The following is a 15523-nucleotide window of genomic DNA, read 5'->3' as shown; positions in this document are numbered from 1 at the left end:
TTGTACAATACCCGCATGTTTTGATTTGGTGTAGATAGCAATATCCAATTGTTGAGTTAGAAATCGGTCTATTATAGACATAGCTTACAAGAGGCGTACCAACTCATCTAGTTAGTTACTAAAAGTTCAGAAAATCTTTGCAGGAATTGTATATTTGTATTTGTGTTTGTGTTTAACGTAGGTCATTGGTTTGAGGAGACCCTGAGTACTGAGACACCATCAAGCCCAACACCTTCCTCAGTGCCTCCTACTCCATTACAAGACTCAGATGAAAAAATAGCTATTGAAGATGACTCTGACAAGCCTGTGCTTTTGCTGCAGAAAAAAGAATCGGATGGGGTTTGTTTCTAATGAGTAGATGAAGTAGGGCTGTAACTAGGATTTTTAACGGGGGTCAGAATTTATATAAGGGAACTATATGTCATATTTTGCACTGTATCTGTCATTATGTCGAAAGCCAAGAACCATCTCTGATTTTCTTGAATGATCTTAAATTACTCTTTATTTTTTAAATTCGAAGTCTGAAAGGGGTGTTTTAAGGCAACGCCCATGATTATATTTCGTAACTTAGTTCTATTCTTGGTTATATATTCAATGATCGAAAACGAATATGGATTAAAATTATCTTTTTTTTATAAAGATGGTCATTTTTGGTTGGTAATAGATAATTGAATTTTGATTTTGTAATTCATTGTTTTCATTTGCTTGTTTCTAGTATATAAGTTTAGCTAGTGGAATATTAAACTTCTATACAAGTCACTTGATTGGATCATCATGTAGTGAAGTAAAGCAATACCTTTCCGATTCACTGAATGAAGAGAGTTTAGTTGCTGTTGCTCAGGTTATCAAAGATATTGAGAAAGATGCAAGTAATGGATTAACAGGTATATCATTACTGTACTATTCTTTGTTGAAAAAAAACTAAATTACTACTTGCTTTATTTACAAGTTCATTTTCTAGCCTCAGATTTTAACCCTTAAATATCTGGTCAGTCATACTGGAGCACTGTTTCTGGTGAAACAGATGAGCCCACCTGGGGCTGTTCACTTTTCATTCATCGTGTAGTCCCTCTTATTATTGAGACGTCTTGTATATGTTTGTAGACATTTGGATGGTATCTTGTAATATACTAATCAGTCATGAGTCTACATTGTCATGATAGCAATACAGTGATACCTCGTTACAGCAAACTTCACTGGACCAGAAAATATGTTCGTAATAACAAATGGTTTGTTATACCCAGTATAAGATTGATCAAATTGTCTTATTTTGGACGAGATTCTATATATGTGATATCCGACGCATCTTTGTGTCCGAGTTCATTATAACGAGGTTCCACTGTATCATTTTCCCTGTAGTCTGGACACAACTAGAGTAATGATTGGATCTATTATAATCACACCCATCTGGTATAATTTATGAACTTTCATTAGGTTGCCCATCTTTTAAAGTGAAAGATATTTTGTATTACTGCACCCAAATATTTATGTGGTATCCTGCCAATCAGCCATGTGTTTAGAAAAATAGTCACAATAGCTGGACACAAGCTTGAGTAATGATTGCATTTGTTGGCTGCCACAATGATGGTATAGTGCTGCCCCAATTGCAACTACGAAGTAGGTTGGCACTGGAGCTGTCACATAGTCAGTTTTTGTTCACATTGCCAGCCAGCCAGTCAAAATAAGTCATCAGCTGATGCATCCGATTCAGCTGATGCATCCGATTTGTACTAAGAATCCTGCGACAGCTATGAAATATCTTGTCTGATATCGATGATAGTAAAAGATGTAAAAACAGTGGTTATTAACCAAATTCTCTAGCAGGAGAGCTTACTAGCTGCTGTCACATGCATACACAATGTCAAAGTTCATTTTCTGATACGCAATCTATAGTTGTACGAAAGGCAGAGCATTGTCTGTGAATACACTACTTTGACCAATCGTTATGTATGACATAAAACATGTACGTTAGCCAAATGTCTTCCTTAGCATTTTCGTGTTGATAATCACCTGCTATCATTTATAAACTGAAGTTGGTCACATCATGAGCAAATAATCCGTATAGAAAATCAAATTCAATCCAGAATATATCCTTATCAAAAATATAGATCTGACGCAATCAATCATAGTCAGCTCTGATACGAGCCCTTCTCATCTTCATGGGCCATTTTTACATGACTGGCTAACTAGGGCTCAGCAAGCACTAATCAACCATAATATTACGGTTGATTGAGTATTATGGACCTTAGTAGGCCTTTTACTCATCCTATGATAGGAAACAGTTTTAAAGAGTAGGGCATCATGCATTCTTGTCTAAGTTGGTCTTACTTCAGACTGGCAATCATCACTGGAATATAGATTGATTGGTCCTGGAAAAACGTGTTTGGAATTCAAGTTAAACATAACTGTTGGAAGCCTGTATTAGATATTGCCTATCAATTTCGTAGAAAATTGGCCTACACCATGGATAGGGACACTCTGAGTGTTGTGGTGCATAATGATAACAAATATTTTATTTTTTAGGCATTGCTGGTGATTTCTCAATAGCTTTGGTCAGATTTAATCACTGTCTTGTTTCGTCAGACATTGTCAACAAAACACTTATGGTCAGTTTATGAAGAGATTAGATAAAAACTTTTGAAAATGAAGACTTTAAGTGAGATTGATGGATTGAACTTCACTGACAATCACTGAATTACTTATTACAAACAATTATGTATCCCATTAGGCTTATAAATATTTAAGCCTTTATCTGTAGTAAATGCTGCACAACAATTACATCCTAACAGTCCAAGTATATATCATTTTATTCCACCAATTTCCTGACCAAGGGTTATAGTTAGCATCATTCTAGTCTGCATCATAATATTAATTTATATGCTGGCATTATTTAGTATATAAGTGGCCGAGGAAAATGTTAGCCCAATTTAAAGGGTAACTGACACTTTTTTCTACTTTTTTCTACTTTTTTCTACTTTTCTACTAAACGATAGATAATAGTATACAATAAGGCTAGGTGATTTCATAATTGGAAAAATCTTTTCAATCTAGTCAGAATTGATGATTTAGATGTTCGCTCACCTGTTCAGTGTATACATTGCTTCTGCTGAACGCATGGTACTGTGTCAATCAATAGAACACCGTCAATAAAGGCACGGCTCAGAAATGATGTGTACAGAAATGAATAGGAAATAAGCTACAAGAGCAATTCAACTTAATTTTATACCTATTTGGCATTCGAATTCAGACGAAATGCCTCTCGATTATAATTAGCTGTTGAACGGACCACATCCGTTCAAACTAAGCACAAAAAATAGGATTTCAATAGCAATCCATGGCATTTTCTAGTAGACAGCATGGAACACGGATGTATAAATCATTCGTTTTGGATTATCATTTAGTGATAGTAAGTAAAACCATGGTTAGATCTAATACCCAGGATATTTTGACAAGAATCTTAGACATAATTAGCTGCAGGAATTCTTTTCTTGAAACACACCTGTAGAAATTTATTGAAAGTTTTTTGTAGAGTTTTGAAGAGTTAGTTTTCAAACTACTTAGCCTTAAATGACTATGAAAAATAGTAAATAGTATAGGAATATGAATTTATTTATTCTTTAGTGAGATTGAAATCTGTGAGTGCTTATAAGACACTGTATAGTATGCTTGTGGTGCTAAACTATAGGTGAACTATGGAACAGCAGTAACAGTGCTGAGAGCTTAGTAAAGTGTACTTTAATAGCTTCATAGCAGCGGATTGTAATCTGCATCTTCAATTTGATCGATGTAGCCTATTTAAATAACTCATTGATTCTTTGAAATAGGTTTACGGTTGAAGATGAGTGTATAGATCAATAGAATAATACATCATATTTTGAAAAGTAAAAAAAAAGTGTCAGTTACCCTTTAAATGTTATTCAACTTAGAAATGAAATTTTGATATGGAGTGAAATATATTTGCCAATGGTTGGGAATTAATTTTTGTGCCTTTGAAGATGAACGGTTTTTTATATTTTTATCGAAGGATTTCTGGTTATGTCAGCTTGGTGTTAACCTTGTTGGTGAAGAATTGTGGCCATTGACTGTGTACCCTCGAACGCTAGCTTTGTTAGCAGAGATAATCCTTTTGCGCCAACAACGTGAATATGGAGCTGGATTGCTCAAAAGGCCAACAGACATGCTGATTTTCAAACTTTGGGCACGGTTTATAGCTACACTGAAAGGACGCATAATTAACCAGGAGGCTTGTACTGAGGCCATGGAAGGTATGTCACTCACATATGGATTCATAATTATTTTCTCCATTTAAGTCTATAGCAGCCAATTTACTTTAGTCGCTGGCTATCAGGGTATTTGATGGATAGGTTTTCCTGGAGCAGTGACTAACCAGATTTTCGATGTGGCACCATAGGTTGTCATTTTGTATCATTCTCAGCTGATATTAATCATCGAAGAATGTTACAAATCTTTTTTCATTCCATCCATTACCTGGCTGCCTTATTCATTGTGAGAGCATCAAATCATATTCATATTGCTGTTTTGTAGATGTGAATGTCGAACATATGCAGCTGCTGCTGTTCCTGTTTCACAGTATTGATCTAATGCAGAAGAAACACGTTATTCTGCAACTAGGCCAGACAATTCTGGATATCCATAGTACAGTGTCAACTCATCAGCTAATGATCACATGTCCACTATTACTGTCGAGGTTGCTATTACTGTTCGACTACATGTTACATTATCTATATGATCCACCGAAGGGTCTCATAGCCCAGGTAAACAGTCATTCATTTATGGTGAAATCATGATTATGTTTAGTTTTCGTGATATTTGTATTGCTGAAATTAGCTTTAACCCTTAATCTGCCATAGTTATTTCTCATTGGCTGTGCTGCACCACGAGCTGTAGTTCCTTTATGGATGGCAGCTACTGATACAACTAACTGATATTCCAAACGTGGAAGTAATCGATTATTTTCAAAAAATTTTAAAAACAAATATCCCTGTGTCTTTGATATTATGGGGCTTTTGACAACAATTCCACATTAAGAGCATTTAGTAAATGCTGAAATGATTGATACAGTTAGCGAAGCTCCAATGCCCTTTATCCTTATATAATTTGGCAGTTATAAAGGATTTAATGCTATAACTTTATGTAAATCACCTGGCACACAGAAGACTTAAATTAAAGCTCCTGGCAGGTTAAAGGTTAAGAGAGGAGAGCGAACTAACAGATATAGTAAGCGTATCTGTAAATGCTTATAGATTAACCAAGATTTGTAAGCTGATGGATGTGAATATTGGAAACTTAGGTCTGATTGCTTAATTCATTGGTATTTTGCGGCTATTGTCTCTATCTTATCAGGGTCTCAAGATCAGTGAGTTTGGGCACAAAGTCACCAACTCACATTTTACAGCCATCCTCTTTCATTAACGCTTGACTGGACAAAATAGCCTATAAAAATTCAAATCATCTTTTAATATCTAATGACAACTACTCAATGCAAAGCAATGTATGATGAATAGTAAATAAGCAATGTATGATGAATAGTATGATGAATTAAAATTTGAAATTTTTATTGACTTTTGCTTAATGATCAAGATTATACATGTCTTCAATTTTACTTCATTAACGATGATGCTGTTTACAGGTTCAATTGAATTTATTTGGAATTAAAAGTCATGAAATGGCTGATAGTGTTTTTGAGTCACATTTCACATGCAAAGAGGTAGAAGATAACTATAGGAAGACTGTAACTGATGTAGCAGGTAAGTGTCGTGGATATTTTGACATACATTTTTATAGAATGGCGCTGAGAGTTTTTTCTGTTAGCTCTTGGTGGCACAAATTGTAACCACTGGATATACACAGCTGATATTTTGTCGAGAGGGAGATAATGTTGGAATTAATATGATGGATTAATATGATATTGGAATAATGTTGGTGTTTGAATGACATTGTAATATGAAAGCTTCGTCCGTCAGCTCTAAGCCATTTGGAAGTACTGGAAGCAAATGAGCAAAATTTCAATGAATTATTTCCCATTCTCTTTAGCAATGCTTGACCTTGTTTCTTGATAATGACGTCACTGGGTATGCCTTTCAGCATTCAAATTCAATGTATATAGAACAAACATAGTGTCGATTGTTCCACCATGTGCTAGTGAGTCACAGCCAAAAACCCATTGCCACGTATAGCATCATAGTTTAACCTGCTTACTACAGTGGTGTTGAGCAACAAGATTTCATCTTCATACATTGTTGCAAATCCCAGACATATCAATGATGATCCATGGTCCGTTATCAATTGATAAACTGGGTCATATGGATAAAAAAACTATTTCAATGATTTTTCTATAGATGTGGAAATGAATCCACGATTCTACAATCTTGCACCGCCAGATTTTATCTATAACACGCAAGATGTCCCGAAGATTGATGGATTGGCATGTACATTTATTCTCGGGAACCCAGATGTTTTGAATTATAATGTATTCTATCAGACAATAATATCATTACTTGCTGCGGGGAGTAAATATAAGCCTTCAACTGTTCCTGGTGAAAAAACCTCTGCGCTGGTAAGCATTTACTGTTTATTTCAATTTCATCAAAAGTAAAAAGTATTTTTATGTTTTTCTGGTAAACAATAGTTTTCTAACTAAATGAATATTCACTAGCACCCTACATTCTCTGACTTAGAAAAATTAACCTGAGTCCAACTACATGTACATAGTCTTCTCGCCATCTTGTTAGTTCAAAATACCCATATATTGTTCCCTCTTCAGTGTTTTTCTTTTGTGAGAGGAGGATGAACCCTATTGTTTTTGACTCATGTTGGTTATCCAAGATGTCCTTCACTTGAAAGATGTCCCGTCATTTGAAATCAATCCAATAGAGTTCTCATTCTTTTTCATTTCATCTGCTCAAACTCTAGAGTATCAATGTTTAATTTTGATGCTGGATTAAACATACACCCATGTAAATTTAGGAATGTCCATATTAAGAATTTCGTTTCTTGTTTCAAACTTGATACACAGATAGGAAATAGTCTCTTGTACATTCCAACTTCAGGGTTCTTTGGTTTAAATTGTGGCCTCCAGGGGGCCGCATTGAAATATGACTCTAGTGCAATGGAGCCTTTCTTATTATTTTTTCTTTTACAAACTTGGTAAACGGGTAGGAAGGGTCCGAGGTGCATTCTGTTAGTGCAATAGAGGGTTTATTTCTCGAGAAATATATCTAAAACTTGGTTAGACATAGTATGAGGTTCATCCCTATAAAACAAATAATATCTCCCCAGGAAGAAAGACACTAAATATTTGGATGGATATATGAAAGCTGTGGGTACTGGAGTGTGTAATGGGTAGTGTAGTGTGATCTGTGTGCATTTGTGGCCAGCACAAAGATCACATTGTTCATTGGGGTTTGGTCCAGGACTCGCGAGATTTTCAACAACACGGAAAAAACGTGTAATAAATGATGACTTGAATTGCATGACTACCTACCACCCCTCATTATTGTTGGAAAATTAAACGTTCCGCACTGACTAAAAATTAGTAATAACATTTTAGAAATGGTCAGAATTTTAACATAGGTTCTATCTCATTTTTATTTTACAATTGCGATTGGTATAATTTTTTTTATAAATGGCCGTTAAGGCTTCATGTTTCGTCTGCAATTCACTGCAAATAGTTACGCAACTACGCACATTTCAGTGTTTTTGGCAGCTGTACACTCAATCGGCACCGTTCGTGACTAGCTTCACTGCGGAATTATTATTAATTAACATCGCCATATCACATCATCAACTTATATTGTGCCTTAAAACCCTAACAGCCGAAATAATTGAAATGCACACACGATTTCTATCATTGAAAATTGAGAGAGTGGCCATGTTTGTGTTCTGCTGCTTCGCGTAAATCCCGCGCGGTGGCGCAACCGCGCGGAGTGGGGCCGATACGTCTAGCTACAATGCCCTGGTGTTTTCAATTGGTATAGACAGCGTTACCCGACTGTTAGCTGAGGAACTGGTCTATTATAGACATAGCTTAAAAGGCGTATCAGAGGCGTACCTACTCAATTAGTTTTAGTATACATATTGCCGGTAGGAGATCTCATCCAATCGTATCATGTTGGTCGACATGGTTTTGCAGATGATACCCATGTCTACAAAATCATTAAATCCCTTAACAATCCGCTTGAAGTTATATAACAGCTACAGAATGTGGAGTCATGTGCGGGTTCTAATTAGGGTTTTCTGTTATTTCACAGAAAACCCTATTGATATCCGCGTGATTATTATTATTATTATTTTCTTCCACACTATTTTTACCAAAAGAACATAGGCTTTGTTACCTTACCGCTGTTTCATATACAATCCATATAATATCAACGACAATTCATTACTTTGGTTTTATCTCCAGCGACAATTCATTATTTTGGTTTTGTCGCCCGCGACAATTCAATATTTTGGTTTTGTCGGCGGCGACAATTCATTATTTTGGTTTTATCGCCCGCGACAATTCATCATTTTGGTTTTATCGCCCGCGACAATTCATTATTTTGGTTTTTTCGCCCGCGACAATTCTTCTTTTTGGTTTTGTCGCCCGCGACAATTCAATATTTTGGTTTTGTCGGCGGCGACAATTCATTATTTTGGTTTTATCGCCCGCGACAATTCATCATTTTGGTTTTATCGCCCGCGACAATTCATTATTTTGGTTTTGTCGCCCGCGACAATTCACCATTTTGGTTTTGTCGCCTGGACAATTCACCATTTTCGTTTTGTCGCCCGCGACAATTCACCATTTTGGTTTTGTCGCCCGCGACAATTCACCATTTTGGTTTTGTCGCCCGCGACAATTCATTATTTTGGTTTTGTTGCCCGCGAGAATTCACCCGCGACAATTCATTATTTTGGTTTTATCGCCCGCGACAATTCATTATTTTGGTTTTATTGCCCGCCACAATTCATTATTTTGGTTTTGTCGCTCCGACAATTCTTTTTTTGGTTTTGTCGCCCGCGACAATTCATTAGTCAGGTTTTGTCGCCCGCGACAATTCAATATTTTGGTTTTGTCGCCCGCGACAATTCAATATTTTGGTTTTGTCACCTGCGACAATTCATTACTTTGGTTTTATCTCCAGCGACAATTCATTATTTTGGTTTTGTCGCCAGCGACAATTCTTCTTTTTGGTTTTGTCGCCCGCGACAATTCTTCTTTTAGGTTTTGTCGCCCGCGACAATTCTTCTTTTTGGTTTTGTCGCCCGCGACAATTCTTCTTTTTGGTTTTATCGCCCGCGATAATTCATTATTTTGGTTTTATCGCCCACGACAATTCATTATTTTGGTTTTGTCGCCCGAGACAATTCATCATTTTGGTTTTATCGCCCGTGACGATTCATTATTTTGGTTTTGTCGCCCGCGACAATTCACCATTTTGGTTTTGTCGCCTGGACAATTCACCATTTTGGTTTTGTCGCCCGCGACAATTCATTATTTTGGTTTTGTCGCCCCCACAATTCTTTTTTTGGGTTTGTCGCCCGCGACAATTCATTAGTTTGGTTTTGTCGCCCGCGACAATTCAATATTTTGGTTTTATCGCCCACGACAATTCATTACTTTGGTTTTATCTCCAGCGACTATTCATTATTTTGGTTTTGACGCCCGCGACAATTAATCATTTTGGTTTTATGTTTTGTTTTTGTCGCCCGCGACAATTTTTTTTTCTGATTTTGTCGCCCGCGACAATTCAATATTTTGGTTTTATCGCCCGCGATAATTCATTATTTTGGTTTTATTGCCCGCGACAATTCATTATTTTGGTTTTGTCGCACGTGAAAATTCATTATTTTGGTTTTATCGCCCGGGACAATTCATTATTTTGGATTTGTCACCTGAAGAAAATTTTGAAGACGCTTTGATCAATTACCTTGATCTTTCGTTTATATTTGAATCTACCAAAGGCCCATCAGCATAAGAAAATTGGGTCAATCTGACTCAAGATGGCCGTCCTATGACCTTTTTAGTGCCCAAAAATGTCAATTTTGGCCAGAATTCTAGGTCCTGTAGCTTCCTACTGGTTTGCCATTTCTCATTGCAATTGCTGATGGATATTCTTTAGAGAGGGATGTTTTATACCTGGGACAGGTATTTTTGATCAGCCAATTATGACGCAATTGGCGGCCATCTTGGTGTCATCAGTACTCATTCGTAGGTGGGAAAAAGTTTTTCCACAATTAATTGATACCTAAGCATATTGTGTTACTATATTCAATTGGAAAGTTGTAGCCCATAACGTGTTCTATGATTTTGGTGAGTTTCAAGGTCATTGGTTATTGTATGTGGCCATCAGGGGGCGTTGAATAATACAATAACTTAGTATCGCTATATTATATTTGTACCAAGGCATATTTTGTTACCATGATCAATTGCAAAGTTGTAGTTCATGACATCGTCTATGATTGTGGTGAGTTTTTAAGGACATTAGTTATTCCATATAGTCACCAGGGGGCGTTGAATAGTAGAAAAGCTTAGTTTTTCCTTATTAGATTGGTACCTAGGCATAGTTTGTTACCATGATCCATTGCAAAGTTGTAGTTCATGACGTCGTCTATGATTGTGGTGAGTTTTTGAGGACATTAGTTATTCCATATAGTCACCAGGGGGCGCTGAATAGTAGAATGGCTTAGTATTTCCTTATTAGATTGGTACCTAGGCATATTTTGTTACTATGATCAATTGCAAAGTTCTATTTCATGACATGTACTACGATTGTGGTGAGTTTTAAGGTCATTGGGTTTTGCATATGGTCACCAGGGGGCGTTGAATAGTAGAATAACTTAGTATTTCCATATTAAATTGGTAACGGGGCATATTTTGTTATCACAATCAATTACAAAATCTTAGCTGCTCACATGTTCTATGATTGTGGTGGGTTTCAAAGTCATTGGTTTTTGTATATGGTCACTAGAGGGCGTTATGTATTGAAATTGTTAGATTGTTGAGCATTTTAAACCACTGCCCAAGTGAGCATGGTGTCCCTGGACCCCCTAGTTTGGTTTTGTCGCCCGAGACAATTCATTATTTTGGTTTTGTCGCACGCAACAATTCAATAGTTTGTGTTGTCGTCCGCGACACTTCATTATTTTGGTTTTATCGCCCGCAACAATTCAATATTTTGGTTTTAACGCCCGCGACAATTCATTATTGTGGTTTTATCGCCCGCGACAATTCATTATTTTGGTTTTATCGCCCCGACAATTCATTATTTTTGTTTTGTCGCCTGTGACAATTCAATATTTTGGTTTTGTCACCCGTGACAATTCATAATTTTGGTTTTGTCACCCGTGGTTTTGTCGAAACATTAAGTTTTTGGTCGAACAGTGTGTTAAGGTTGTTTTGGAAATTTACTCGGTCTGGTATATTTTGGATTACTGTGTATGTCATTTGTCAGGACATTAAACAGAAGACGACTTAGGATACTACCTTGCGTGACTCCACTAGTTAGACAGTCTCATTCCAAGATGAGGCGTTCCGTTGATTTCGGTTACAAGTTTCCGTTCAGAGATAACTGCTGTGCCATTTGGGCGACCTATCATTGATACTGTTTCCTAATAGCCTGCTCAGTAATGGCTGATGTTGAGCCTTATCAAATGCTTTGTTGAAATCCACCGTTGAACAGGATTCTAAGACTGTGCAGAAAACCCGTTATCGCTGCTTTGCAGCTTCATTATTTTCTTCCACACTATTTTCACTAAAAGAACAAAGGCTTTGTTACCTTGACGCTGTTGTCGATACAATCCATCTGATATCATTCAGCTCACTTCGATCTACAAATACCCCGTGCGTATTTCGAAGAATCATCGTTACAAAAGCACTGTCGGGCCGTAAACATCGAAAATTGAGCCCCATTCAAAGAGCCGACATGTTTTTCTGAGTTCTCTTTCCGAATTCTACCGCACGTTTCTTGTCACATCAATTATCAATTCAAGCATAAATAAACAAATTTATTACCCAAAGATTGCCCATTCTGTCGCGGTTTTTAAAAACTAATTTTAACAATAGCCCATTTTCCTCATCAAATCGTATTACCGATATACAGGAAATTTAATACTTTAGATTTTAAAAGCACTGTCGAGCCGTAAACATCGACGAATCGTGTGTCACTACATCGTCGTTCGGGGGATCAGCTGCGAGTTTCACCTCATGATGGGAATCAAATCGAGTACAAATTAATTTATTACTACCAGTGATTTGGCTGCGGGCGTCATGCAGTTTGTTTAGCAATACCTATTTTTCTTTATCAAATTAACCGTGTATTTACTAAGATAAATAATAAGTGTACCGGGGAGTCGTAGGCCTAAACGAAACATGCCGAAGAGATATAGCGGAGAAAAGCTGTTATGTCGACGAGGTATCAAAATAAAAGAATATATTACTTTATTTGGCCGCGGGCTTCAACCTCTATATCAATACCATCAATACTCTATATTTCCTACAGTACATACCGATCATTGCCAAATGCACAAGGTATTTACTAAATACAAGTATATAACACAATCCTTTCCGTATGCTGGACTCACACTTGACATTCGGAGTAAGCGTTCGCTGTGGGGGAAAGGGATCGTTCGCTGTGTCGCTTGATTGAAGTGTTTATCGAGTTTGACGCGGCTTAAGGCCTACCGGTACTGAGCTTTACTGTCTCAAACAAACACAGTATAATTGTTGCGTTTATTAACGGACTCATTGGATTGAACTTCAAAACAAAATTTACGATATTTAGGTAGGTTGTTATTCAATAGGCCTACGACCAATCTGTCCGGATTTTAGGCCTATGCATATACATAGGCCTACATAGGCTAGTAGCCTCTACTAGGTTAAGCGTTCGCTGTGGGGGAAAGGAGATCGTTCGCTGTGTCGCTTGAAGTGTTTATCGAGTTTTACGCGACCTTAAGGCTTTATAGTATGGTGGCTGATAAGGGCCATGCGTAAAAAAAACACGTATATGCAAATGAGGGCGACATCATGACAAAACAACAAAACTAAAATAACGCGACAAAACAATAATTTTGGTTTTGTCGCCCGCGACAATTCATTATTTTGGTTTTATCGCCCGCGACAATTCATTATTTTGGTTTTATCGCCCGCGACAATTCATTATTTTGGTGTTGTCGCAAGCGACAATTCATCATTTTGCTTTTATCGCCCGCGACAATTTTTTTTTTGTCGTGGTTTTATCGCCTGTGGCAATTCAATATTTTGGTTTTATCGCCAGCGACAATTCATTATTTTGGTTTTATCGCCCGCGACAATTCATTATTTTGGTTTTATCGCCCGCGACAGTTCATTATTTTGGTTTTGTCGCACGCGACAATTCATTATTTTGGTTTTATCACCTGCGACAATTTTTTTTTTGTCGCGGTTTTATCGCCTGCGACACTTCAATATTTTGGTTTTATCGCCTGCGACAATTCAATATTTTGGTTTTATCACCAGTGACAACTCATTATTTTGGTTTTATCGCCCGCGACAATTCAATATTTTGGTTTTGTCGCCAGCGACAATTGATTATTTTGGTTTTATCGCCCGCGACAAATGATTATTTTGGTTTTTTCGCCCGCGACAATTAATTTTTTTGGTTTTGTCGCCCACTTTATTAGCTTTTGAATAATTAGGCCAATTAATAACGTAATAAAGACTTATGCTTTCGCCTATTTTGAAGTCGATTAATCTGATATAGTACGGAAGCGATAAAGGGCCTCGAGCTGTCGCGTTCAAACTCGACAAGTCGCCATATTTATGTCGATATATCGCGTCAAGTCCACATGAATATGTCTACATATCGTGACGTTTTCACAACAAATTTCGCTTTTTTGCTCATTTTCCACGGGACAAGCCGTCATTTGAAGACATGTCTAAATGTAAGATGAGGACGCTAGTAATATGACGACTGAGTTTCAAGTCATCATGAATATGTCGACTTGTCACGAGGAAAATGGTTGAGAAAACGAAATATGTCGTCAAAACGTCACGATATATCGACATATTCATGTCGACTTGACGCGATGTATCGCGGTATGTCGACATAAATATGGCGACTTGTCGAGTTGGAACGCGACATCTCGAGGCCCCTTATCGCTTCCGTAGATATAGTGTCGAATAATAAGGTCATTTTGGCAGATTCTTTTTTTTAAAAGTGATATTAAAGCGATCATTCAAGTGATCCTACTTAATGAAAGATCTACGGAAGCGATAAAGGGCCTCGAGTTGTCGCGTTTCAACTCGACAAGTCGCCATATTTATGTCGATATATCGCATCAAGTCAACATAAATATGTTGACATATCGTGACGTTTTGACGAATTGAAACTCAGTCGTCATATCACTGGCGTACTCATCTTCCAGCAACGCCAGTCACATGGAGTCGTACGTGTTCTACTTTCTGCGACGCGACACGACTGTCACAACCAACCGACGCGCTCTTGCGACTGGCAGAAACTAGTCACACACAATCGTATTGCAACCGACTTGCACAAAAACTTGCGATGCAACGCGACGATCGCATCGTGTCACAGGACCTACGTCCGGCTTTAAGTTACTGCGGAGCACCAGAAATATCTTTTTTTTCGTTCAAAAGACCTTTCGCTTGAAAATTCTTTCGTCGGAACAAAATTTATTTCGTTCGAACCAATAATATTCTATACGATTGAACCAATTTGAAAAAATCGTAAGAACAAAGTTGAACAAACTTTTTTTTTGTCCAAACGAAAGGTTTTTCGTTCGAACAATCGTTCAATTGAACAGAATCTTTTTTAATTTGAACAGAATTTTCTTGTCAGAACGTTAAGTTTTTCGTTCGAACAAGTATATTGAAAAAGTTTTTTCTCCGAACCGAAAGTATGAAGTATTTCGTTCAATGGAACAGAATTGTTTTCATTCAAACATTTGTTCGAAAAAATTGTTTTCGCTCGACCAAATTTTTTTGCCGGGACTTAAAACTTTTCATTTCAACAATAACATAGCTTTTTATTCGAACACATTTTTTGTCAGAATGAAGAAAATTTTTAGTTCAAGCAAAAAGCGTATTGTTCGATCAAACAGAATTATTTTTATTCGAACAAGATTTTCTTGTTGGAACATTAAGTTTTTTGGTCGAACAGCGTGTTAAGGTCGATTTGGAAATTTACTCGGTCTGGTATATGTTGGATTACTGTGTATGTCGTTTGCGAGGACATTAAACAGAAGACAACTTACGATACTACCTTGCGTGACTCCACTAGTTTGACCGACTTATTCCAAGATGAGGCGTTCCGTTGATTTCGGCTACAAGTTTTCGTTCAGAGATAACTGCTGAGCCATTTGGGCGACCTATCATTAATACTGTTTCCTAATAGCCTGTTTAGTAATGGCTGATGTTGTGCCTTATCAAATGCCTCGTCGAAATCCACCGTTGAACAGGATTCTATGACTGTGCAGAAAACCCGTTATCGCTGCTTTGCAGCTATATTTTACTTTATTTTTC

General features: G+C 37.2%; 1 protein-coding gene and 1 long non-coding RNA gene across 2 annotated transcripts in view; both read left to right on the top strand.

Annotated features, from left to right (window-relative positions):
- Positions 1–209: 209 nt before the first annotated feature.
- LOC141908737 (uncharacterized) lies at positions 210–2548 on the top strand. Its single transcript, XR_012619631.1, has 3 exons — positions 210–339; positions 716–884; positions 2524–2548. It is a non-coding gene; the product is annotated as an uncharacterized LOC141908737 (long non-coding RNA).
- Positions 2549–2563: 15 nt separating this feature from the next.
- LOC141909150 (E3 ubiquitin-protein ligase UBR4-like) overlaps positions 2564–15523 on the top strand; it is a 200331-nt gene continuing 187371 nt past the window's right edge. The window contains exons 1-5 of the mRNA XM_074799535.1: positions 2564–2606; positions 4025–4265; positions 4546–4775; positions 5651–5768; positions 6360–6577. Of these exons, the coding sequence (XP_074655636.1) occupies positions 2604–2606; positions 4025–4265; positions 4546–4775; positions 5651–5768; positions 6360–6577 (810 nt within the window). The 5' untranslated portion in view covers positions 2564–2603. The remainder of the gene's footprint in view (positions 2607–4024; positions 4266–4545; positions 4776–5650; positions 5769–6359; positions 6578–15523) is intronic.

The sequence above is a fragment of the Tubulanus polymorphus genome, chromosome 7 (assembly GCF_964204645.1).
Source record: "Tubulanus polymorphus chromosome 7, tnTubPoly1.2, whole genome shotgun sequence".
NCBI lineage: Eukaryota > Metazoa > Nemertea > Palaeonemertea > Tubulaniformes > Tubulanidae > Tubulanus > Tubulanus polymorphus.
This window is presented reverse-complemented; position numbering and strand designations above follow the sequence as displayed.